Source organism: Apteryx rowi, unplaced genomic scaffold (genome assembly GCF_003343035.1).
Source record: "Apteryx rowi isolate R43461 unplaced genomic scaffold, aptRow1 scaffold_38, whole genome shotgun sequence".
Taxonomy (NCBI): Eukaryota; Metazoa; Chordata; class Aves; order Apterygiformes; family Apterygidae; genus Apteryx; species Apteryx rowi.
The window spans coordinates 1,064,998-1,088,468 of NW_020450307.1; the positions used below are offsets into that span (position 1 = coordinate 1,064,998).

General features: G+C 51.9%; 1 protein-coding gene across 1 annotated transcript in view; it reads right to left on the minus strand.

The window, feature by feature from the left end:
* Positions 1–728: 728 nt before the first annotated feature.
* Positions 729–23,471, minus strand: part of DISP3 (dispatched RND transporter family member 3) — a 30,136-nt gene continuing 7,393 nt past the window's right edge. The window contains exons 2-21 of the mRNA XM_026074136.1: positions 22,089–23,025; positions 20,149–20,368; positions 18,348–18,484; positions 17,762–17,896; positions 17,304–17,464; positions 16,774–16,913; positions 15,845–15,990; positions 14,731–14,892; positions 14,150–14,311; positions 13,536–13,658; positions 12,769–12,905; positions 11,913–12,094; positions 11,329–11,459; positions 11,044–11,216; positions 9,673–9,799; positions 8,719–8,864; positions 8,238–8,397; positions 7,733–7,846; positions 6,517–6,683; positions 729–5,881 (exon numbers count right to left, since the gene is read on the minus strand). Of these exons, the coding sequence (XP_025929921.1) occupies positions 5,519–5,881; positions 6,517–6,683; positions 7,733–7,846; positions 8,238–8,397; positions 8,719–8,864; positions 9,673–9,799; positions 11,044–11,216; positions 11,329–11,459; positions 11,913–12,094; positions 12,769–12,905; positions 13,536–13,658; positions 14,150–14,311; positions 14,731–14,892; positions 15,845–15,990; positions 16,774–16,913; positions 17,304–17,464; positions 17,762–17,896; positions 18,348–18,484; positions 20,149–20,368; positions 22,089–23,016 (4,014 nt within the window). The 5' untranslated portion in view covers positions 23,017–23,025 and the 3' untranslated portion in view covers positions 729–5,518. The remainder of the gene's footprint in view (positions 5,882–6,516; positions 6,684–7,732; positions 7,847–8,237; positions 8,398–8,718; positions 8,865–9,672; positions 9,800–11,043; positions 11,217–11,328; positions 11,460–11,912; positions 12,095–12,768; positions 12,906–13,535; positions 13,659–14,149; positions 14,312–14,730; positions 14,893–15,844; positions 15,991–16,773; positions 16,914–17,303; positions 17,465–17,761; positions 17,897–18,347; positions 18,485–20,148; positions 20,369–22,088; positions 23,026–23,471) is intronic.

The window sequence follows — 23,471 nt, forward strand, 5'->3', positions numbered from 1 at the left end:
CCACCCCGCGGAGGCCGCGCGCACACACCTCGTGCGCGGGGCGCAAACCGGAGCCCTTCCACCCCGGCCGAGCAGCTTCCCCGCAGCAGGCATGTGCGTGAGCCCTCCCGACCTGCCAAGGACAGCGGGCGCAGGCGGGAAGCAAATCCCACTGGCGTGGTGGCAGCGCAGGGCTGCGATCTTCCTACCCCGGCAGTGGCCTCGTACAGAGCAGAGGAGTAACGGGGCTCTGCAGAGCTTAGATAAAGCTCCCACCTGAACTGGCTCCTTTCGAGGCCAGGATGGGGCCGTGAGCTGCCTTTTCCGGACTGCTGGCTTTTCCAGACGTGCTAAATTGGCTTCCAGGCAGGGCCTTTGCAGGTGTGCTGGCAGGAGCAGACGGCCTTGCAGCCATGCAGAGCCGGGCCTGGACCCGCACCCGTTAGGCTTGCACGGCGCCCAACACGTCCGCGGCCAAGTGCAAACAGGGATGTGGTGGAGATCGAAGGAGCCAAACGAGCGAATGTCAAAATCTTTTATTTACAAGTCTCCAAAAATCAAGGAACACTGAAAATAGTGAGGGTAGGAGACGACTTACAAAAGTAACACGCGTACATTACATGGGGAATTGTGCTACGTCGCTCTGAGAACCGGCCCTCTGCACGCGACATGGGAAATGGCAGCTCCCTCCCTCCCCTCATCCCTCCCTTGGCTCTTCACCCATCCTCCCTCCCACCGCCTTCTTCCCACTCTTCCAGCTCCCCGCCGCCGCAACCTCGCTGCTCCTCTGCTTGTTGCTCTGCCCTCCCAGGAACTGCCCAAACAAGGAGTGATGGGGAGAAAGGACACAAAACAACTGCGTCCTAGGGCTGGGGGCAGGCCTGGACAGACACCTAACTGCAAGACCGCTGGTACTAAGCCAGGGCAGAGGAGTTAGCCGAGGCGAATAAGCGAGGGACTGTGAGGTTGCCCTGCTTGGCTGTAAATCAATCAGCAGAGCTTCCCTGCTGGCCAGCGTGGGAGGATTTATGCATGTCACTGGGTTAAATTACAGGCCTTATAACCTTTCAGGAGGGCAGGCTGCTCTGGTAAGAAAATTCAGTGCAGGAAAAGCTAAAAGAGTTAGATGCCATGACATCAAGCAACAGCCCAGTTTGCCCCAGCAGCGGCAAAACAAGGGGTCTCGGGAGGCACCGTGTCAGCGGTCCCAGTGACGCCGCAGGCATGCCACACCCTCCTCCCTGGCGATTCCCAGGCTGGCTTTGCCCTGGCGTAGTTTCAGATCTAGCAGGGAACACAGCCCAGCTCCATCACCAAGCTTTTTCCAGTATCTACAGCCTGGAAAACTGCTAGGGTAGGTGGCCAACCCTGATGTCCCTGTTGCCTGGACAGACCCAGCATCGGCCCAGCAACTCAAGAGACACCGCAGCGTAGAAATGGAGGGAGGAGACCTGGGTCTATTCCTGCCTCTGACACTGATCTTTCAAATCACTTCAGTTCTGCTCCTCTTCGCTCCAAAGCTGATGCAGACATGGCTGTTATGAGCAGGGACCTGCTCCCCGAGCGTCCCTGGCCATGGGGAGCCTTCATTGCAGCAGCTCTGTCGAAGACGATGAGCAGCTGCATCAGTTCTGCACATAGTATCACAGTGCTTCAAAAACAGCGAGCAAGGGCCTTCTGCTACTGCCTCGGGCTGGCCGGGACAGGGCTTCTGGTCAGGCGAGGACCGGCCCCATTTTGAAGGAAACTGCACAGTTTTAGAATGATCCCCCCACTCTGAAACATCAACTTTTAAGAATGTATCCTTCAAAACAGGATTTCCCAGAATAAAAAGAGCTGGCAGTGAACAGAAATAGTTCATTTCAGTGTGCTATGACTGGTAAATTGTGTACATTTTTTTTTTAATTGCAGCAAGAAGATTGTTTTGAAATGGAAAACTGGAGCATTCTCTTCCAAGTAAGGGTGGGATGGAATATTTCCATGACACTGGGCTGCTGCGTTCAATTGTTTAAAAACATCAAAATTGATACCTTTGTATGAAGCATTTTAACACAGTAGCATTCTCCGGCTGAGAAACTATCCCTCAGAAAATTTTCATTACATTTTAATCCAGACTTTGCAAGCACATTAGGTGAGAGCAGCTACCACAGAGAAGGTGAACTTTGGTCAGCAAGGTGACGGGGTCCAAGAGCTGGTCTGGGCAACAGAGGAGTCATTAGAGAAAGAAGATAGGCAGAGGTGGGGGAGGAATTAATTTAGGGGAGCATCTGCTGCCAGAACCATGCCAGACAGCTGAGGCCTTGCTTTTTATTGCTGCAAGCATCTGCCACAGAGTGCTGATTCCCAGCAGGGTTGTCAGCCCCACCTTCACATTTGCTCAGATAAACCCATCCGTTTTTCTACCTCTCTAATTTTAGGATTATTTTCTAACGGCAAGGAGAACCCTGCCTACCTGGAGATGGATGTACGTACTCGTCAGTGATTTACTGTCTCCACAAGTGCTTGGGGAGATCAGGGCACTATAAGCATTTTGGGGAAGGCTGGGCCCCAGCTCTAAGTCTCTTCCACTCCAGGGCACATGGGGATGGACATTTTCTCTAACACTGAGCTGTGCAAACATCTAGTTAGATCTTCAAGAAAAGACAAATAACATGACTATGTTAAATCAAGTTTTCAGCTCACCAGTATCCAGCAGGTCTTTGTGGTGAAAAGCACTGTCTAGAGGGCAGGAGACTGGATCACCTTCTGGCTCTTCTGCCATCCTACCACGATCTGGAGCAAGTTCCTTCTCCTCTCTGCCTCAGTTTCCTTGCCTGATCTCCTCAATATGCTTTTGTGAATCATTTGCTACAGCTCTGCACTTCTCTGTCTCTCTCCTTTTCCTTTTTGAATTGCTCCAGCCATTGCTCTCCCAGCACACTCCTAGTACCATCTTGGACATACAAAGGACAAGGTCATAACCAGTTCTTGCTATTACCAGCCACCCTTACTGCCCTGGCTGGGCCTGGATGAGGAGGGAAAATGACAGCCTATGCTTTCTCCTGCCTGCTCCAGAAAAGGGAACAAAATCTGTCAGATGCTAAGAACTCTGTTATTTTTGTCTGCAGCAGCCCAGCAAACTGCTGGCAACTTCTAGCACCCTGCCAGATCAGACTCAGGAGACATAAAAGGTTTGCCACTGCTCTGAAGTTAATTTTTGCCTTCCAAGAGCAGCTGAGAATGGTCCCAGCATGGTGTGCCCAGCATCACGCTGGAGATGGGGGGCTTGCACAGCCTCTTTATAGTGAACAAAAACATAGGACTCCTGGGGCTTGAATGAGCTTTACATTTTGCAGGATTCAAAGCAGATCTATGCCTTGTCTTTATGATCCTTCAAGGCTTCTCCACGCTCACAGAAGGAGGGACTTTGTGCAAGCGTGTACTTCATACCTTCCTCTCCTGTCTGGTGACCCAGAAATAACCATCAGCTTTATCACCCTGAGAAGGTTGAAGCATCAGCTGGATTCAGGTCAAGCTGCCAGCCACGGCCTCCTCTGCAGCATTGGGCCTCCTTTGCTCTCTCTTGGCAGCACTCCCACAGCCACGTAGGTCTCACAGTGCTGTAGGCTGTCAGCATGCTGCCCTCTACGCTTGCTGCCCTGCAGGGACACTTGGGGCACCACTGGTATTTAAATTTGGAGAACAGACATTGGGGAAAGAAGTGCTTGCAGATCGAAGCTGCGGCCAAACTGTGCACAGCAGCTATAAAAACCAGGTCTGATCTGCTTGTGCTCTCCCCAGCCTCACTGCCTGCAGCAGGATTGCTCTGGGCGTCCCCTGGCATCAGTGAGGCCCAGCAAGAGTCTTGTCCTGGCACTGCCCGCTCCAGCTGAGGCCTAGGGGAGCTGAGCACTTGCTTTAGGAATAAATGCTTGATCCATTTTCTCAGGGAGGATCCCACTCTTAAAGGGAACTAGCAAAGGCATGATGTGAAGATGTAAGAGACTGGCAGGGATACAGCGAGCCAAGCAGAAGCAGCTGCTGGTCTCAGCAGCCTGGTCCCCAGAACACAGCTGGCAATGGAGATTGGCTTCCTGGCATTTCCATTTTAAAAAGGGGGTCAATCCAGACAGAGAATGCAAAGTCACCAGGGATGTAGTATCTGCAAACAAATGAGTCAGGCCACGTTCTGGCCACCTCCCTCTGTTGGCATCCCTGTAAATAATGTTTACTGCAGTTCCCAGTGGGCCTGACCCCTCCCCTTCTGCTGGGGACCAGATGTGCTGCATATCAATGCACACACTTAGTTATTTCAATTTTAAGAATATGATGGAATCAGTGATGCTTAAAATGTACTTGTTAATGGCGCCAGTTTGCAATTTCATTTTACTTTAATATAAACCATCTGCTCTGAGCAGGCAGCAGCCGCAGGCTGAAGCTCCGCTGCCTTCATCTCTCCACAACGGAGGCTGCATCTAAGCTGCCATGGAGGAGGCAGCTCTGTTTATCTGCGCACACCCCCAGCCAGGGGCTCTGCCTGGTTATCTCCTACTCAGACTGCGAGCTGACTACTATGACCAGGAGCAGAAGGCTTTACAGGGAGCCAAAGGCTGTTCCCTCTGCACAACGAAGAGCAGGCACAGAGACTGGTGAGGCCACGTGTGGTGCAGGAGCAGGGCACTGTTACTGTCTTGGCTTCCCTGCTTCGCTGGGAGAGAGGCAGGCAAGCTGATAAGGGCACCGATGGCGTTCCTGATGGCTGTTCCCAGACCCAAGAGCTCCAGGGGGATCTCTCCTCTGGGGAAGCAAAAGGTGCAYTGTCCCTTCAGAAGGAGGGGAAGAGCCATGCATCCTGGCAGTCCCTGCTAATGATGTGTGCAGGTGCCTCTGGGAGGTGCTGCCCAACATCTCCAGTGCAGATCCCACAAGGCCCCCTCAGAAGAGCTTTCTTGGAAATGTGTCTCCTGTCCAATGAGCTCACTCCTGGCCTAGCCTGAGCACAGGGCATGGCAAAGGGGTCCAGATAGCGATATTCCCCGTGCCTGTTCATCAGCTCACTGCTGTTTTCAAAGGCTCAGGTAGAAATGCACAGGCCTGGGGTGGAGGCAGGACTTCGCTCCAAGAGCCATCACTGCAACACTGACCCTGACCAAGGGGAAGAGGGGGAAGAAGGGAAGAGGTTTGAAAGGGATCAGATGCCTACCTGACTTGTTCCCTTTACCTTTGTGGTTCCAGAAAACTCTGTTCATTTAAAAAAGAAAAGCAAAGGAGAAAGAAAATTAAGAAGAGAAGGACACCTTCTCCCCTGCTATTTTCTGGCTGAGGTATTCCCTGGGCAGCCCTCGCTGTCAGTCTTCCATCCGTCACTACTGAAATAAATACAAGTTTAGAGCAAAACCCATTAGAAAATAAAGTGCATCTGGAGTTGAAAAACTTCTGGAAAAAAGGGATTTTTTTTCCTCTTTTTTTTTCTTACAAAAGATATCCTTTAAAAAAAAGAAAAGAAAAGAAAACAGAAAAGTGAGCAAGAGGACAGAGCATGTAGCTCTTGGCATAGGGTCTACAGGGCTGTCCCATTAGGGAGAGGGATCTTAAATCCGCTCTTCAGCAGGGCGAGGCAGATGCATAGACCCAGCAGGCCAGCGAGAAGCACCCCCACCAAGGCCTTGAGGCAGGAAGTCCTGCTCCGGATGAAGGTGCCAGGCCCCATGATGCTTAGCAGGGCTGTGCTCACAGTTAACGTGTACAGGATGGAGACTCCTGTGTTGAGGGCCACAATCTTCCCAAACTTGGCGAAAGGGGCAATGATGCAGAAGAAGAGCGGGACGGTAGCAATCACTGTGGTGACAGCGCTCGAGACAATCGCCACACCCACGTGACGGACCGCTTCGATCGTCCTCCACTGGCGGCATGCTGTGGGGTCCTGGCAGAAGGGATGGCAGTGTTAAGAGGGAGTGGGGATGAGCACATGGGGCTGCACTAACATTTAGCCTTCGAGAGGGCTGTTCTAGCTCATAGCATCCTGATCCAGGACAAAGATGCTGCAGGCGTGCAGATCTCATGGCTCATGCAGTCCTGGAGCACACTGGGCAAACAGCCATGAGGTTAACATCCAAGCAGAAGCAAAATCAGCCCATCAGTGCCTCCTTCCAGCTACATCAGGCTGACTGCTGGTGACACTATACCTGGGATCAGAGATCTCCAAGCTTTTGCGCTCTCCATCTTCCCAAAGAGGGAAAAGATGTTAAAAAGGGAGGAGAGAGCTTGGAGGTGCAGTGCAGCAAGACACACCAGTTTGTGCAGGTTAGGGGGGAATGTAGAGCCATCCCAGAGCAGGATGGTCTTCACTGGGGCATGAAAGGAGGGTCTCTTTGGATACAGCTATGTCCAGTGGCCAGCAAGAGAGACATCCACGTGGGGAGGACCCTTGCTGGGTTCCCTGTGCTCAGGCATATCAGCTCGCATCACTCTGACCAGTCAGCTGGGAAAGCAGCAACCAGCCCGGGCGTGCTGCGAGGTAGCAAAATGCACCCCCCGCTTCGTGCCCCCAGAGCTCACCTCTGCCTGGTGCAGTGGCAGGTTTTCCCCTGCCAGCAGGTAGCCCTCCACCAGGTGCACGCAGTAATCGACAGAGGAGCCAACGAGGATGGAGAGGGAAATGGCTTCCACAGCCCCCATTTCCCAGCCAGACCAGTACATGATGGTCACCACCAAGCAGACCACGCCTGCAGGGAGAAGGTAATATTAAGCAAATTGAAAGGACTCTGGGATTCCTGCCTCAAATCCCAGCCCTACTGCTACAAATCAGTGACAGGGTAGTTTGGGAATGCACCCCTGCAGGTCTGCACCCTAGCCAGTCTGAACCATGTACCCACTCCCTCCTACCCTGAGAGACAAACACCTCCCACACCTTCCACTGGCCACAGGGACCACTCAGTAAGGTGTTCAGACCTGCCAGTGATAGGGAAGCACCTAACTGAGATATTAAGCAAACCAACAGACTGATACCAATGCAGGTGAATGCTTGCTAAGTGAATCCAAGCCCAAGCAAGTGTGCATGTGTGCACACGTGCACTACAAGAAAGAAGGTCCTATGTTTTCCTTCCTGAAGTTACACACAAGCTGAACACATGTGCGTTTTTTGTTGTTTTTTGGCTTATTTTAAGACAAGAGTGATGTTTGTGAGTCATGAGTGGGAGACTAAGTGGTTTAAAAATGATAGATTGGATTTTTAAACAGGGAAGTTTAGCAACACACTTAGTCCATAATATCGTCAAATCACCAGTCAGGGAGAGGGAGGCTATTTACAAATTTGCTTCAAATACTAACAAAACCGCTAAAATATTCAGCTTTTAAAATCTCACACTGCTTGGAAACAGCAGCCATGGTGCAGATCCTTGGGAAGTAGTGCAATTGTTWTTCAGAGCATGTGGGACTTAATCACATTATTATACATAACAGGCAGGGATGGCATTTGTGTAGCTAAAACCCTTACTTAAACAAATAGAAGGGATTGTGTAGATAAAACGCACTAGGAATTAGATACAAAAATCTATTTTCGCAGTGAGGTCCCCTTGCACTCGCTGAGAGTTTCTCCCACTCACCCAGGTAAATCAGGACCAAGTCCAGGAAAGCCAGAAGGGTTTACATAGAGTTAAGAACACTTCAAAAAAATCACCAGAGACTTAGCAGTGCCACAGTCCAGTAAATTCACACCAAGGGAAAGCCTGACACATTAGGGTTGGCTTTTTTTTTTTTTTTTTTTTTTTTTTACCTAAAATGCTGAGCAGCACTGGCAGCAGGAGGAGGATATGAGTGGTGAATATTGCCACGGCAGCCACACAAATAACCAGCGAGAGGATGAGACCATACAGGGCACTCTGCACTCCTGGAAGAAAAGAGCCAGCTAGTTTGCATCCTGCAAGGTGACAGCTGGGGTGAGGGGGACACTGTGACCCTGCTGGGGACAAGGCAGACAGGGAATCACACTGGGGTAGACAGGAAGAAGAGGATGAAAAGTGGGAAGTGGGTGACCTGAGTCCTATTCTGGCCTGCCACATGAGCAGGGCAGAGTCCCTTCCCCTCTCTATGTCCCCAGGCTTTGCTTAGGACTTCGACACTGTCAGCTGCTTGGAGCAGAGCCAAACAGGCTTAGGAGCTTGCACAGCAATGGTAAGGGCCTAGGGGTATAACACTTGTCCATAAGATGGAGGAGACTGCAGTGAAGGTATGTCAGAGAGCTGGGGTTCCTTGGGCAGATAAACACAGCAGTCACTTGCCTATGATCTCCATGAAGATCTGCTTCCAGTGTTCACAGGTCTGGAAGCCATGTCGGAGAGCAGAGCTCTCTGGGAAGAGCTGAAGTTGCTGCTGCAGGAATGTCTCCCATTTCAGATAGTCAGCATATGTCTGGAAGGAAGATTTCCCTTTGTAGGTTGTCTGTAAGAAGATGAATGGGTTATTCCTGTGTCCTGCTCCCAGGGCAGGGTCTGCATGCCAAGGGAGGAGGTAGAACAAGCCAACTGGAGTTGCAGCACCAGGCAGAACTGGTAGCAGCAGATGGGCAAACTGGCACCAGCTCTTTGCCCAAGCTCTTGTGGTAAGAGTGATGTTAGGCACCTGTCTGCAACAAGGAACAAGCTCTAGGAAGCACCAAATTACAGCTGAAAATGGAAGTGGCCAGTGCAGGGAAAGCACAACTAAACCCCTAGAAGTCACAATGAACCTTCACAAGGAGAGATGGTGATGCCATGTGCTTACTGATTCAAATGCCATGGAGATCCACTGCACCTTTCCATCCTTCACTCCCACTGCCCCGTGAGAGAGCTGCCCAGGCAGCAGGTTCGGCTCAGGGATGTTCTTGCACTCAGGGTGCAACATCTGCAGAAAGGAGGAGATGCTATAACCTGGAGAGAAAAAAAGAGCAAGGAGTGGAGGATGGGACAGGGAAAGGGAACACATGGGAGCAAGGGGGAAGAAAACAAGAGAAAGCTGCAGGCCCCACTTAGCAGCAGCTGCTTCCCCTGGCATCTATGACTTGCCAAAGCACTTGAGTTCTCAGCAGCAGAGCCCGTAACTGCTGCTAGCTTGAGAGGGCCCTCAGTGCCATCAGCACCCAACAGGACACTACCACAACTGCTTGTCCCCAGCCTTCAGGAAGTGGTACCAACAGCAAGTGCTGAATTATGTCAGCACAGGAGCTGTCTGCCTGGCCTGGCAGGGATTTTCTTCAGGTGCGAAGGTGCAGGGTTGGCTTTTGGCCTAAAGCCCATATTCCCTCCCTAAACTCAGCTCCGTAACTTTGTGACCTCTAGAGTTGGGAGAGAGTCACTGGTTAGGGACGAGAAGCCACAGGGGCAGAGAGGAGCCTCAGGACACCCAAGTCAGGTGTGGTTTGCCGGTTACCCAGGAGCTATTGAGAAGAGAGATTTGCTTGCCCAAAAGCTTGTGAATATATCACCAGCAATGCCCATGACTGAAAAGAAAGGCTTCAGTTAGGAGAGCTGGCTGCTGAGAAGCACATCTCCTCCCTGCATTGCCTGCGTTTACCACTGACTGGCACCTCTCCTTCCTCTCCCTGCCTCATCAAGCTGTGATCTGAAAGTTTAAAACCCCTAGCAGCCACCCTCCTCAGACTGGAGGATGAGAACCAGTATCCACCCAGGTTCTCCGGATCTCCCCAAGGACCTTGTGACTGGCATTAATCCTACCTACCGGAGGGCAGGCACTGAGCCCCTCCTGGCTTCACCAGCTCAGTGTTGCTGGCAATGGCTTTGCAGAGGCGGCACAGGTTGCCAATCTCTTTGAAGAGGTCGAAGCTGTCATCATAGATAACGCTGCCCTTTCACAAGGAGACACAACAACAAGAGCACCACACGTGAGGCACACACAWGGCAACTGGCACAAGAAGGCAGAAACTGAGTCCTCCCCTGGGCACACAGCCTGGGACCAGCTCTGATGTGTACACCCTGAGGACTCTTGTACCCACAGGGTCAAGCTCTGTCGCACAGGAAACCTGTCCCCATGTCATCTACAGGCACACCTGCAGTGTGCATTTACTTCCTAGGATGGTTGGACTAGATGACATCTTGAAGTTCCTTCCAACCTGAATTATCCTATTATCCAATGAATGTGCTTCTATTCCTTGAGGGGAAGGAGAAAGCTCAACCACATTAATTCCCCAATGGACTTCTGAACTGTGCCCACACCAGGACTTGTACCAATGTCACTATTCATGTTATAAAGTGAAAAAACAAACAAACAAACCATCAGACATCTTTGCCTCGCCAGACAACCCAGCAAGAAACTATGCCAAAAACTCGGGCTGGATGAGGGAAGCACTGATGAGTGCCCATGCCCAGAGCCATTAGGGTCTGCCTAAGGAGAAGCTGCAAATCGAGCACTGCCCAGTGCTGAACTCCATCTTTCCGCCCACTCCACTGCCTGCATTTTGCACTGTCCCCTCCAGAGGAAATGGGCAAAGGCTGGTTCTGCCAGTTCCCCCCAATCAGAAGGCAGGAGGAACTGCAAGAAGCTGACGTGCATTTGCCAAGAGAACAGTTAAGCATAATTTTGCTGGGGAAAGGCTGCGAATATGTCAAGGTGTCAGATTTGGGGGAAAAGCTGTTCTTGGACAAGTCATATTCAGGAACCTTTCCCTGGTACTGTAGTCGATTTGTACTTTATGTTAATATCTCACAACAGGATAAACAATAATTATAGAAAAACAGCAGTTGCTGGGATCTTGAGGTTGTAGTGAGGTTTCCATACTGAGCTCAAGATGGTTTTGCTTCTAAAATCCTCAGGATTCAAAATTAGAAGGTTAGACATTGCGCTCAGAAAGGGATTTTCTAGAAAGTCTAAAGTGATTTCAGCACTGGGCTTATCTCCATTATTTGTGAATTTGTTAAAACAGAAACATGCTTTTGGCTCATCCCAGTGCTGCCATCTCTGCTATTCCATCTGGCTAGACTGCTGGACCATGCTGCCTGGGCTGTGGGGATTAACTAAACACTATCCAGGGAGATTTTCCTTCACTCATCATCCCCAGGCATGCTTGTTCAGCATGCCAGAAAGTGTGTGTACCATGTCTCCAATGACGTGGTTGTCCGGGCGTCTAGTACGATTAACCCCTCGGATACCAAACACCACAAACACCATGGCTCCTGTGTCCACCAGTGGCCGCACTGCTGGCTTCCCGCAGCCAGTATTCATGCAAGGATTAAATCCAGAAGTAGCTGAGAGCTTTGCTTTGGGTGCTGCTGTCAAATACAGAAGAAAGGATGGTTACATCAGAAGAAATCAAAGAACTGACTGCCTCTCTGGCCCGGAAAGCAACAGACGTGGCTGAACAGGCCCTCATCAGCTTACCTTTCTCACTGGGAACATAAAGGATGCCTTTGGTGGGTCCATCTGGGCTAGAGCTGAGAAGACAGCCAGGAGGTGCCACACACACTCGGCCATGGTAAGGAGGCCTGTGCGACTGGGCGAAATACAGTTTCCTGTGCAAACAGAGTTCGTTATGGGGGACCAGAGGTGATAAAGATGGTGTGTCCAAAGCACCATGTGGAAAGCACTAGAGAGAACCTCGGGGGCACAGGGAAGGAAAAGGGGAGCAACTCCAGATCTGGATCCCCAGCCACTGTRTATTGTGTGCTGCCTGTTCAGCCCAAGAGTTCAGGCAGGTAAGGGAGAGACCAAAAATCAGCAATTTGTTTCTGCCACCCAAAGAAGCCCTCAGTCACAGCCCTGAGCCTGGATGGCCTTTGCCACATCAATGACACTATGGGCCTGCAAAATAACTCTGCAAAGACAGGGCACTTTGCAGCAAAGCCAGGCCTCCAGGGATGTCACCAACTGAGGGCAGGACTGGCACTGGACATCAGGCACCCCTTATCAGCTGTTTGGCTGTGCTGCTTTTGCTGCCTGGCCCTCAGTGGGTTTTGGAGGGTTACCGCGTTCGCTGCTGCTCCTTGGCGGCCACGTAGAAACTGAAGTCGAACTTCCAGCCTCTCTTGGTATCACAGGACAAGGTGGTCATCATCCACTTCCTGGGGCTCGTCTGCTTAAGCAGCCCTACTGTGGACACACAAGCTGTCAGCTTCCTGGTGAAGTTACCGAAAGGCACTCTATACACCTAAGCAATGGATTAATGAAAACAGACACTTAACTCCACAGGGTTGCAGCTTGTCGCATGTTAGCATCACACACTCCCCTCCTCCCTGAGCACTGGCACAGCCACACAGAATGAGCACTGCAGGCACAAACCAAGCCAGTCCCCAGCCTGCCTCCTTCCCAGCAATGGCTAGTGTTTAACAGGATCCCTCACCATCCCCATTCTCCATGGYCCTAGGGTAGATGGTGGCTGCTCTGTGCAGGGTGAGGGAGATCTGAAAGCAGGTTCTCCTGTAGGTGTGTCCCCCCCATGGTCTGCGCACGAGCAGTGTTGCCTGCTCACCAGTTGTCTGTGAAGGGACAGGAGGCAGCAGGAATCCAGCTGTTTCAGTAGCAGTTTCTAGTAGGGAGTGAGCTTGGCTGAGGATGCCAGGTCCCATCTGATTCCCACAGGTATCCACACTCTTGCTCCCATTGCTGACAGTCACACAACAGCAACAGCCCAGTATTGCGGCAGTGCCAGGCCTAATCTCTACCACTGCCAGGCACAACGCCTTCGCTGTCAGCAACCTTACTGCAATACCCTGCATATTGCACCCTGTGCTACCCAGGGCCCTGTGGAGAGGCAGGAGGCTCTCGTGCTCACCTGTTGTGTGCTGCACTCTTGATAGAGGAGTCCAAGATCCCCTGACTCACCTGGAACGAAGGCACCTCCCCATCTCCCGCTGACACCGTTTGCCAGGGGGCAGGGACACTGTTGTTGAGCGAGAACCTGTAGATGGCTGGTCTTCCCTTGCCTCTTGTCTTGGAGATATACACAGTCCCCTGGAGATCTGAAGAAAACAACACAGTAGGTGTGGGAGTGTTAATGGCACTTTTCGATCAGTAAATCCTACAAACAGGGGCAGCAGCAAAGGAGGGTCTTTTGGCCTGCGGTCTCCTTTGGGGCAGCAGGCACAGCTTCTGCCTCCTAGCAGCACAGCACATCTTTCAAAGGATTTCACAAATATATCCTGAGCTGCAGTAATTCCTGAAGGCTTATTGATTGACGTCAACTTAGGACCTGGCCCCATAACTCTTTTATCCTCAAAATCCCATGAGAAGCAGGCTGAATTTACTCTCCTCACAGCCTGCCAACAAGGCTGTGAAATGGGACTGGGATGCAAAAGCTCTGAGCTCCTAACCCTGTGCTCAGACTGGGCAGGCCAGAGAGATATCACTAGACTGTGCTGCTACCTTGGTTATAGGGACCTGTTCCACACAGCAGAATACATTCAGAGGAAGGAGGATAATAATGATGCCCCTTATGTCCAGCATCAAGCCAGGGCTCAGTAGAGGTGTGCCCGAATAAAATTATTCCCAATCAGCTATTTAGAGGACATATGATTTGATCTTCACCTGAGCGGACCCTTGAGCCCCAGACCCAAATGTGGCCAAAGTCACGGTCATCACACCCCACTCACCTTGCTGCCCTGTATCACTTATGCTCCCTTTGCTTCCCCAAGGCAACCCTGAGCCCCTCTTCTTTTTTTCCAAGGAGGTTCGGATGTTGTTCTGCAAACTGTGGGGCTTTTCCTGAAACAAACCTGTCCCAAAAGGTTAGTCAGGGATGAAAGGGTGAATGGCATGACAAGAGACCTGTCAACCTTGTGTATGCAACTCACTGGAGTAGGGAAAACATCAGGGACTCTGGTATCCAACACCAAACCCTGAGCAGGGAACGCAGAGCCACAGACCCCCAGCTGGTCACTGGGATGGTCTCCCACGTGYAAAAGGAGCCTCTTTGCATGACCCTGTGTTGCAGTAGAGCTGCCCAGGGAAGTGAGAGTGGTCACTTCTCCTGGACTATAAAGGAATTGCTCTAGCAGAAACACTCAGCCAGATCCTGGCTAAAGCAGCTTTTCAAAACATGCCATTCCCATGGGGAACTCCACCATTCCACTCCCAGAAGGCTCCTCCCTTCAATGGGATCTGTGCACTGAGATACTGGGAAGATTCAGACCTCATGTTTCAGCTCTCCCAGCCCAGGGCCTGGGCCAGGCTGCAACCACTGTAGCCTGGGGACCAGCACTCTCACCTGAGCAGGTAATGCAGGAGATGCCTTCAGCACTCAGGTTGTATTTCAGGTCTAGCAGCACCTGGATGTTAGTGTCTGGCCGGAACAAGACTGGAGCACGGCTAGCTGGACGGAGGCGACTAGCAAAGAATACGGACAGGAGCAAAACGAGGAGAAAGAGCCCTGCAAGAAGAAGTCCTGATAAGTGTGTGGGACCCTGCATGCACTTTGCACGCAGGACGTACCCAGACAGCAGGGGAGTGGAGGCAAGATGCTATTTTCAAGAGAAGAAAGGAACAACCCCTGAAGTACACTGGCAGCTGGGCTTTCTTTTTATAAGCCCCATGACTAGAAACCCTCCCATCAGGACCTGCCATTCCAGATCTGAGTGAGAAAAGAGGGATGGAAAAGTATCTGAATTCCTTGTGCAGTTCTCTTAGGGACCATCTGTGCTGAGGACACTCATCCACTGGGTCAGAAGCCATCTATCTTGTCCCTTTATGCAATCTCCCGTCACTAATAATCCAGGCTTGAAGACTGATCAAGATGCTGTCAAACCCTTTAAAATCCATGCAGATGGGATACCTCCCCTTCTTCCTTACCCACAATCACCCATCTGCTCTTCACTGCAGACCACAGCACCCAGTACTCCAGCAGCTCCTGCAGATGGGCTATCAAGTGACCCCGGTTGCTCTTCTCTGCAGGAAGCTGCAGATTCTCTGGCATCACAGATACCAAGGGCACATCACCCATTTCCAGGGAGACTAGAAAGAGAAAAATCAAGGGCAGSCTCAGTGGTCAGTGTCATGCTAAAGTCACTCATAGCTTTCTGCTCTCCTTTACAATATCTSCTTGTGCAAGGTGCTGTACAACTCACTCAAGCTGATGGAGAGGGAATAAGACCCAGGCAGAAGCAGTGGTTTGCAGAGCATACCTGTGTATCAAAAGCTACTCAGAGCCTTCTCTGCAGGGAGAGGGTCTGTGCACTGCTGTGGGCTGATGGGGCCCTCAGCCATGGATCCATTTGCCACCAGTTCCAGTTTGCTGCTAGGCCTGAAGGCTACCCACTGCCCAGAACATTCCCATTGTGGGACTTAAAAAGGAAGAGATCCCAGCAAGTTTTAAAAGCCCAGTAAAACAGAGTATGACCCCATAAGTACCCTTATCTTCAGGCAGGGCTAGAAGGAATATCTGCTGATAACAAGTGATAAGGGCATTTCTGGGCTCTTTTTCTAGATTATGTGGTCTCAGGCAAGACATTGCCCTCTTTGCCATGAGGGAGGAGATGCTCTGAGGAGGTGATGATGGAGAATAACACAGTGTTCTCTTGCCTGCTTCCCAAACACAGCTCTCTGAATGGCAAGAAAGAGGGAGAGACCCTTCCTTTACTCAAAGGTGGGGTGTCCTGGGGCTGTGGATTAGTTTTGTGGCTACACCCATGTGGCAATTAAGGATTCCAGCCAGAGAGTACAATCCACATTAGACCCAAGAGGATTAGCAAAGTAATTAGCAAGCATGTATGGATGCCCACTGAARGTCTCAAAGTAGTTTGCAGGCATTAGTGAGTTCATACTCCTACAAACTCCTGTGGCAGCACTATCCCCAGCTTAAAAGTAGGGAAACTGAGGCATGAACAAATGGCAGGGACAGAAAGACGCTCCAGGATGAACAGGACAGCGTGGTCCCCCCTAAAGGCAGCACACGATAAGCACATACCAGGCTCCTCCTCCACACTGAGCAGTGGGATGTCATCATCCAGATAGGGAAGTGTCTCTTGGCCTGCTCTGGAGGTGGCCTCCGAGGAAATGAAGAGGTCTTCGGCCAGGTGCAAGGCACTCTTTCTGGTACACTTTTGACTGCAGCTGGATTCGGGGAGGGAAGGAGACAAAGGCATGGGCTGTACGCCATGTACCCTACAAACAGCTACCAACAGGCTTCTTTAACAACAAGAAAAGCAGCAACAGCCTGCTCCAATTACTTGAAAAGACAGCCACAGGCAGTACCATAAGCAATTTCCATTGCTAAGTGCTGAGAGGTCAGGGGCTGAGCTGCTATGGCAAAGCAGCAGAGGGCTGGGCTGGATATACAGGGCAGGGCTGAGCCTCGATGGCTTGGTGCTGAATGATGGGAGTTCAGCAGTTCATCTCCTTGCTAATGAATTAAATCAGGCCAGGTCACCTGCACTGCTAAAGAGCAGGGGAAGGGTGCTGACTTCCAGATACAAATCTGCATGCACTGCTTGTGCTCAGAAACAGGAGCTCTGTTGATCTGTCTGCTTTGCAGGGCCTGTGCCTCCACAGCTTGAGGATTTCGCTGTGCAGTAAGTGCTCTAAGGACACAGATGGCTCCAGTGCTCCATGGGATTGGACAAAGAGACATCACTGACATTGCAGAGACCCTGGCTCCTGGGTGGCACCTATACATACACCAGAGGGAACGAGACTGTAACCTGGCCCTTCTATTCTGCTTTGATCTGGAAGGGCATAAGTTAAACTTCCCTTCCATTACAGACTAATGGGGTATGGCTGAGCTAAGATGCCTGAAGGGGATGAGGATGGCAGACAGACGGGGCAGGGATTTGCACGCTGCCTTGGCCACGGGCTCCAAACAACTTCCCACTCACAAAAGAAGGCTCCAGGTCTCACCTGGTTTGACAGGAGCTCTCTAGTGGGGACACATAAAGGGTCCATATTCCAAGAGCTGCTGGCATGGTGAAGAGCACAGCTACCCAGCAGCAGGACACAATCAGCGACATGAAGAGCCCAAAGTCATGCACAGCTGGGATCTGCACAAAGAGAGAGAACATGGAGCTGGGATCAGAGAATTGCTAGGGTGAGAGGCCTGGAGAGACAGCATGCCAAAGAGATCTGGAGCACCCTGAGAATAGCTCATGCTGCCCTCAGCTACAGTAGTCAGCAACCCTGGCAGGTGCAGAGCTGAACTGGAGCCCAACAGCCACTGAATCTTGCTTGATCAATGGCACAGGAAATATTGCCTTGGATGCTGATACAGAGAGAGTGCTCACTGCTTTACAGCAGGTGAGGGCGAGACGTGCAGGRCAAGTCTGGCATGGCCCTGCACTGCAAGAGAGGGCAGAAAGAGTGCTGGCAGCTCCCCTCTCTATCAGGGCCTGTGTCAGAAGCAGAAAGCCCAAAATCTCAAAGCTGCAGCATACCTGAGAGAAGATGTTGGCAGCATATGCAGCAGCTGTGGTCAGGGAAGTGAAGAAGGTCGCCTTTCCTGCTGTCTGGATAGTGTGGATCATGCGCAGTCGCAGGTCCTTGAGGTGGGTGGCTTGGCGGTAGGTGTTGATGAAAACAAAGACATCATCAACCCCTGGGAAAAAAAAGGAGATTTTGAAACTTTGCTCACACCAGAGACTTACGTCTAGGTGAGGTAGGATRGACCAACCTGGATGTACAGGGCCAAATCAGCCACTGGATAACTCAGCACAGCTCAGAGAAGCTAAAAACTCACTTCCCCTGAGCATCTGAGTGCAAATCTTCCACTTACAGGAAACAGGGGGAAAGGGCTTGAAAATTCAGTCTGCATCTGTCACCCTCACCTTCCTCTCCCTGCAGGCAGCAGTTACGGCAATGCAGAACAGGTAGGTTTGTGTAAGGATGTGCTTACCGATCCCCACAATGACAAAGGCAGCCACACCATTGAGTATGCCCAGGTACTGGATCCCAAATACGACGTGGTACAGGAACAGAGCCACCAGGCAGCTTAGCCCAATGCTGGCAATGCCAAAGAATGACAGGAATACTGCAGGAGGAAAGCAACATGGAAAAACACCACTGCTGGCTGCCCCCAGGAAGAACAGCCACCTCCCACCTGCCCCACAGGGGTACTGGTTCCCAGGAGTGTGCTGGGGAAAGCTTGCAGTGGGACAAAGAACAGCTCAGGAGTGCAGGAGTACAGCTTGGAGAATGCTTCCCATCAGCCCCATCAGTGAAACAACTTAGCTTTACACCAGAGTTAGCAAGATAGGATTTTACATCTCACTCCTGTTCTCACACGAGCTTCTCCTCGAGCCCTGCCTGTAAGCTCTGTCCTGAAAAATCAGAGACTTGTGTGACCTTCTGCAYGCTGCTGTGCTGTAAAGCCAAGCTRGGGTCAGAGCACTGAAGCCTCTCCCAGGGTTTGCACACGGACGCAGGGAGTCGCAGCACATTTGGCTTTGTTTGAGAGCTGGACAGCTCTGACTGTGGCCTACCTGAGCAGGAGGTAAGGATGTAGACTAAGACAGCTATGCAGCTACTGCTGATGAAGGCCAGCAACATGTCATTGTTGAAGGTTCTCCTCACTTCRTAGTCAAACAAATCCGTCCCTCCGTACAGCACCTGGACTTTGCTGGGGTAGGAAGATAGGAAGGAAGGAAGGGCAGTAGGCAGAGTTGAGTGTAAAGGGAGAAGAGCCAGGGGTTTTAACAAAGCACATCATTGTCTCTTCTGGGGCCAAAGGAGGTCACCGATCTAATAAACTTGGCAGTTCTCTGAGGAAGCAACTCAGACAGCAGTGGGAGCGGGCTGAACTAGATTGCTGCTGGAGGGATGTTAGGAGGTGAAGTTTGCACAAGAAGAGAGAAAAATAAAATAGCAGGACTAATATTTTTAAAATTCCTCCAGTGCATATTGGGTCCATGGCACTAATAGACTTCTTGCTGTCAGCAAACAGCTCCTGAAGCCTCCAAAGCCAATTCCATCTGGAATCCTAATCATTGCTTATTATATTAAGCACAAAGGTAATAACTAGCGGATGCAGGCAGAGTGAGAGCCTATCAAGAACCATATGATTTACCAGCCTCTGCTTCTGGAAGCAGGCTCTGAGAGGAAGTAATCCAAGATAATTTAAGCAGGAGTACAATAGCCCTGCACTATAGGAGCCTACCAGGAATCCAGGCTTCAGAACCAAGCCTTGGCCCCAGTCCCCTCTCAGCTTCCCAATACTGCAACCCACTCTGCCCGCCCGTTGCTGAGAACACTTTGCGGCTGCATGCCTTTCAGGGCCGACAAGGGCTGGCTGCATTTCACTCTACTTTTGAAGATCAGCGTCCCTTTGCTCTGGGAGCTATTGAGATTCAGGACGGTAGAGAGCTGGGGATCAAGAAGTTACACTGACATCAGGACTCGCTGCCTTTCCCCAGCTGTTTGGGTAGTTGGCTACCCTGTGSTGAACAGGCATTTTCCCTGTTAGCTCTGTTTCACCTTCTCCCTCCAACAAGCACCGAGCAAAGCCCTATTAAACCAGAGCCATACAGACCAAGGTGAAACAAGCCTGCATTTCCTGAAACTTATTCTGCCCTGATACCCCCCACCTCTCCCTCTGTATAAAGACTGAACACTTGGAAGGATTTACACCGACAAGAGCAAAAGCAGAATCAGACCCTCAGACTGAGCCTTAACAGAGGGCCATTTCACCCCCTGCATCAGACCAAYTGGAGCCAAATTCAGGCCAGGCATGGAGAGCAGCAGCTCTGCTGGAGCCACTGGCACTGGACTTGTGAGGTGGAAGTGAACACACCCAGTGCCACACAGGGGCTGAGCAGAAAAGCAGGCACTGGAATAAATCTTTAGCTCCCTTTTGTTGTCTCTATTGATGGTTTTGGCACGTTGCTGCAGCATTAAAGGGAAGCATGTGAATGGCTTTCTGCCATATGCTCCCCACCCTCACRCACAGCACTGTGCCAGAGTCCAATTTCAAAGGAGATACTTTCTCTCCTTCCACTGGAGCGTAACACCTTGGCTACTGTGCAAGACTGACCAGCAGTTTGCGCTGGCATGCCAAACCCTCTGAACCTAGTGGCTTCCAGGTGAGACTCAACACTGCAGGGTTTATCTGAGCCGGGCACACAGGTCTGACCTGCATAAACCTTCGGACCAAACATTTACACCCTGAGGGGCATATTCCAGCCACTCCTTTAGTGCAATAGCGAGTACCATGCTCCCCAACCTCTGCCTTTTCCTGCCCTYGCGCTCTTTCAGCCAGGCACCTGCCTCGGCTGTCGCAGCCCTCACCTTGTGGACTGCTTGGCCAGCATGGCCACATAGGTGACGACGAAGCTCTGGAACTTGCGGCGCTGCTCCTCCCAGCGGTCCTCCACTGAGTAGTAGTTTGGCAGCGGTGCCCCAAAGAGGATTTCACTCCGCAGCAGGGAGCTCTTCATGTTCTCAGCAGACAGCCCCTCGTCCACGTACCAGTAGAACTCRGGGTGGGTCATGGCTAGCTCCAGGGACCCTGCAGGAGAAAGCAGCGCCACKTCTGTTAGCTCCTGCTTAGCTGATTCGGAAAGGCACGGGGTCCAGTTTAGCAACAGCAGAGCTAGGAGTGATACTGTCTTTCATCAGAGTGCTGCTGACTGCTGCTGCCTTGCAGGGAGCAAAGAGAGCTGGGCAAAGCTGTATGGCAAAGACTCACCTTCTTCTGCTTTGTGTCTCTGYATGCGATGTTACCTGAATGCAGTTCCCCACCAGCAATGCCTCTTCCACCCCAACTGTGATCCGAGCCACAGCCAGCCCGAGCAGCAACGCACAAAACACCCTCATCAAAACCACCACTGTCGGATGCACTTAGCCCTCTTACACTGGCCTAACAGCTGCTCCATCATGCTGGGAAGCACAAGAGTTAAATGTCTCCCGTGGAAGGTGAGGRGTCCTGGCTCTGCTGTGCTCTGGTAGCTCTGCCACCTGATGGCGTCAGGGATGAGGAGAAGRGAGCACATTCCTCAAAGGGGTGCTTGTAAAAATGGTGCCCTCAGCACCATCACGTGTAATATCACTTATGATCACCACTGATCTTTGATTTGGCGTGGCAGGAAAAAGTTTCTCAGCTCCCTTCAAGCCAGGCAGAGCCCTGCATTCCTGTGCACACTGACAAGCAAAAACATAGAAATGATTGCAAATGCATGGTTACTGCTGCACAGCCAAGGGACAGGCARGGTGATCACCCCAGCAGTGAAAGAAGGCACATGAGCTGACCTCTCATTCCCAACAGGCAAACAGCATGCGCATGGAGCATTGCCTGGGCTCGTCTGGCACACAGCAAGTCACTGAACTATGGTAACACGATCATCTACACATGCAGGAGAAGATCAGGGGATAATAGAGAATAAGGAGACCTCATTTCTTCAAGCACMCCATGAAAAACAGAGCCAGACATTTTGGAGTAAGAGAAACTGCACATSTATCCCCAAAATCCAGGTTCCCTTGAGGCCAGGCTAGAAACACCCAGAAACTAGGCTCTTTCCTATTTTGGTAGCAGAGCTGTTATTCACACTGGAGCAGAAGGAGTTAATCCCTTGCCTGCTCACCGTATGGCTCCTGGACAGCTATCATCTGCAGCCTGTGCTTGGGAAACAGATGGAGGTTTCATCCCACAGCCACATCGCACCCACAGACTCATCATGATTCACCTCTTCTTCACCATCCAGAGCCTCTGCTCTAGCGGAGGGGCACATCATGCAGGGTGCAGAGCTGGGAGGAGGAGGAGGAGCCAGGGCCTTCCCCCTCTTCTTCTGACAGCAGCCTTTCTAGCTGGTGACTCACAAGCTGCCTTTCAAGCTCCAAAGCAGCCCAAAGACCTCTTTTATCTGCTCCTGGGGCAGGGAAGTTCACCCCCATTGTCTGTCCAAGACCTGACACGGCCCTAATGAATCATGGTCATTCACAGGGGCCAAGGGGCAGTGAAGGCATCTGTAACATGCCGCACTCCCTCTCTTTCGTCCCTCTCACTCACCTGCTGGGTGAGCCTGTGTGACCCATCACCAGGGTTGAAGGGGCTTTGCTGAAAGGGTAGAAAGGGGGCTCTAGCGCACAAGAGCCAATTCCTCAAGGCAAACCATGGCAGCACCTTCCCCTCTGCACAAGGCAGTCCCCATCTTAGCTGCACTTTAGTAAGTGACTGCCTCAGCTCACAGGAGATGCGAGCCTAGAACATGYCAGCCCTCACCCCGGCTCACCTTGGATGTCAGCAAGGTCTTGTCCCATGCCGTCATAGTAAATCTTCCCTCCTCTTTCAGTGGGGAAGAAGTAGGTCATGAGGGAGCTGGGAGGGGAGCAGTAGGAGTAGGAGCCCAGGGGCAGGTCCTTCAAAACCTCATGAGGCTTCCAGCAGAACTCCCGGAAGCGAGGGTGGTCCATGATCTTGCGCTCGACCTCGTGGATGGTAACCAGGCGCTCAGTGGTGAAGATGTTGTTCTCAGAGTCCCCCCGAGCCAGAAAAATGAGCTCGATGCGCCAGTGGGCATGTGTCTGTGTGTTGGCACTGACATAAGCGCTGGAGTAGTCCCAGCGYGGGGCACCCCTCGCGACTCGGAAGGTCTGGTTTCCCACCCTCAGGCGGGCATGGGGCTTGGGGGAGGAAGTCCTGCCTTCTGGCATGCCACGCTTGGCCCGCGCAGTGCCCCCAAGATGGGAGGYATTGAGGTGCAGCTGCTGGAGCTGCTCAAAGATAAGCCTCTGCAGGGTTTCGGAGGTGAAGTCAGCCAGGTCCCGGCGGTTCCGGCCCCACGACCCAAACTGGGACTTGAGAGCCAAGGCAAGCGCATCGAAGCGCTGAGAGGACTCGTGGTTGCGGATCTCAAAGGCGTTGTAGGAGATGTCAATGTCCAGGGCTGGGTAGTGGAGGAACATGACAACAGCAAGCACAGCAGGAATGGTGCAGCCCAGGAAAAGGATGAAGCCAGCACAGTACGGATTGGTAAATATCCAGCCAACAATATTCCAGAAGCCAGTCACTGGCAGCGTGGTATGCAGGGGCCTGACTTTCCATGGACTTTTCCCACACAACAGGGCACCCTCCCGCTTCTTCCGTGTGGTGAAGGCAACCTCCTCCTCTTCCTCATCTGGCCAGGCGTCCTGTAACAAGGGGTCATCCTCCGTGTCCATGTCCAGTGGCTGCACAAAGTGGGAGAGAAAAGCAGTCAGCAAGGCCCCGGCACTGGGGGGTCACCAGGCACGGGCATGCACACGCAGCAGTCACCAAAGGGTTTCGGGAACAGAGCCAGGGAGGGAGGCGCGCTCCAGTTCTCAGCCCTGCACCCTTGGCAGCAAAGCACGGCTCCTTTYGGACCTGGCAGATCTGCTACAGCCACTGAAAGAACTGGCTTATCAGGGCACGTCGCACACCTTGCCTGGCAGCCTCAGAGAAACTGGAGAGCGGAGAAGTTCGAGCCACAGTCCCAGAGCCCGGCGCCCTGGCAGGAAAGGGCTCTGTGAGGCTCCAGGAAYGACAGGCACAGAGACGGCAGGGGATTCGCAGTACACCCTGCTCAGTCCCTGCCTCAGATCACAGCAGCAGGAACATTTAATTAGCTAACCTGCTTCTCAAGACTGGCAACAAT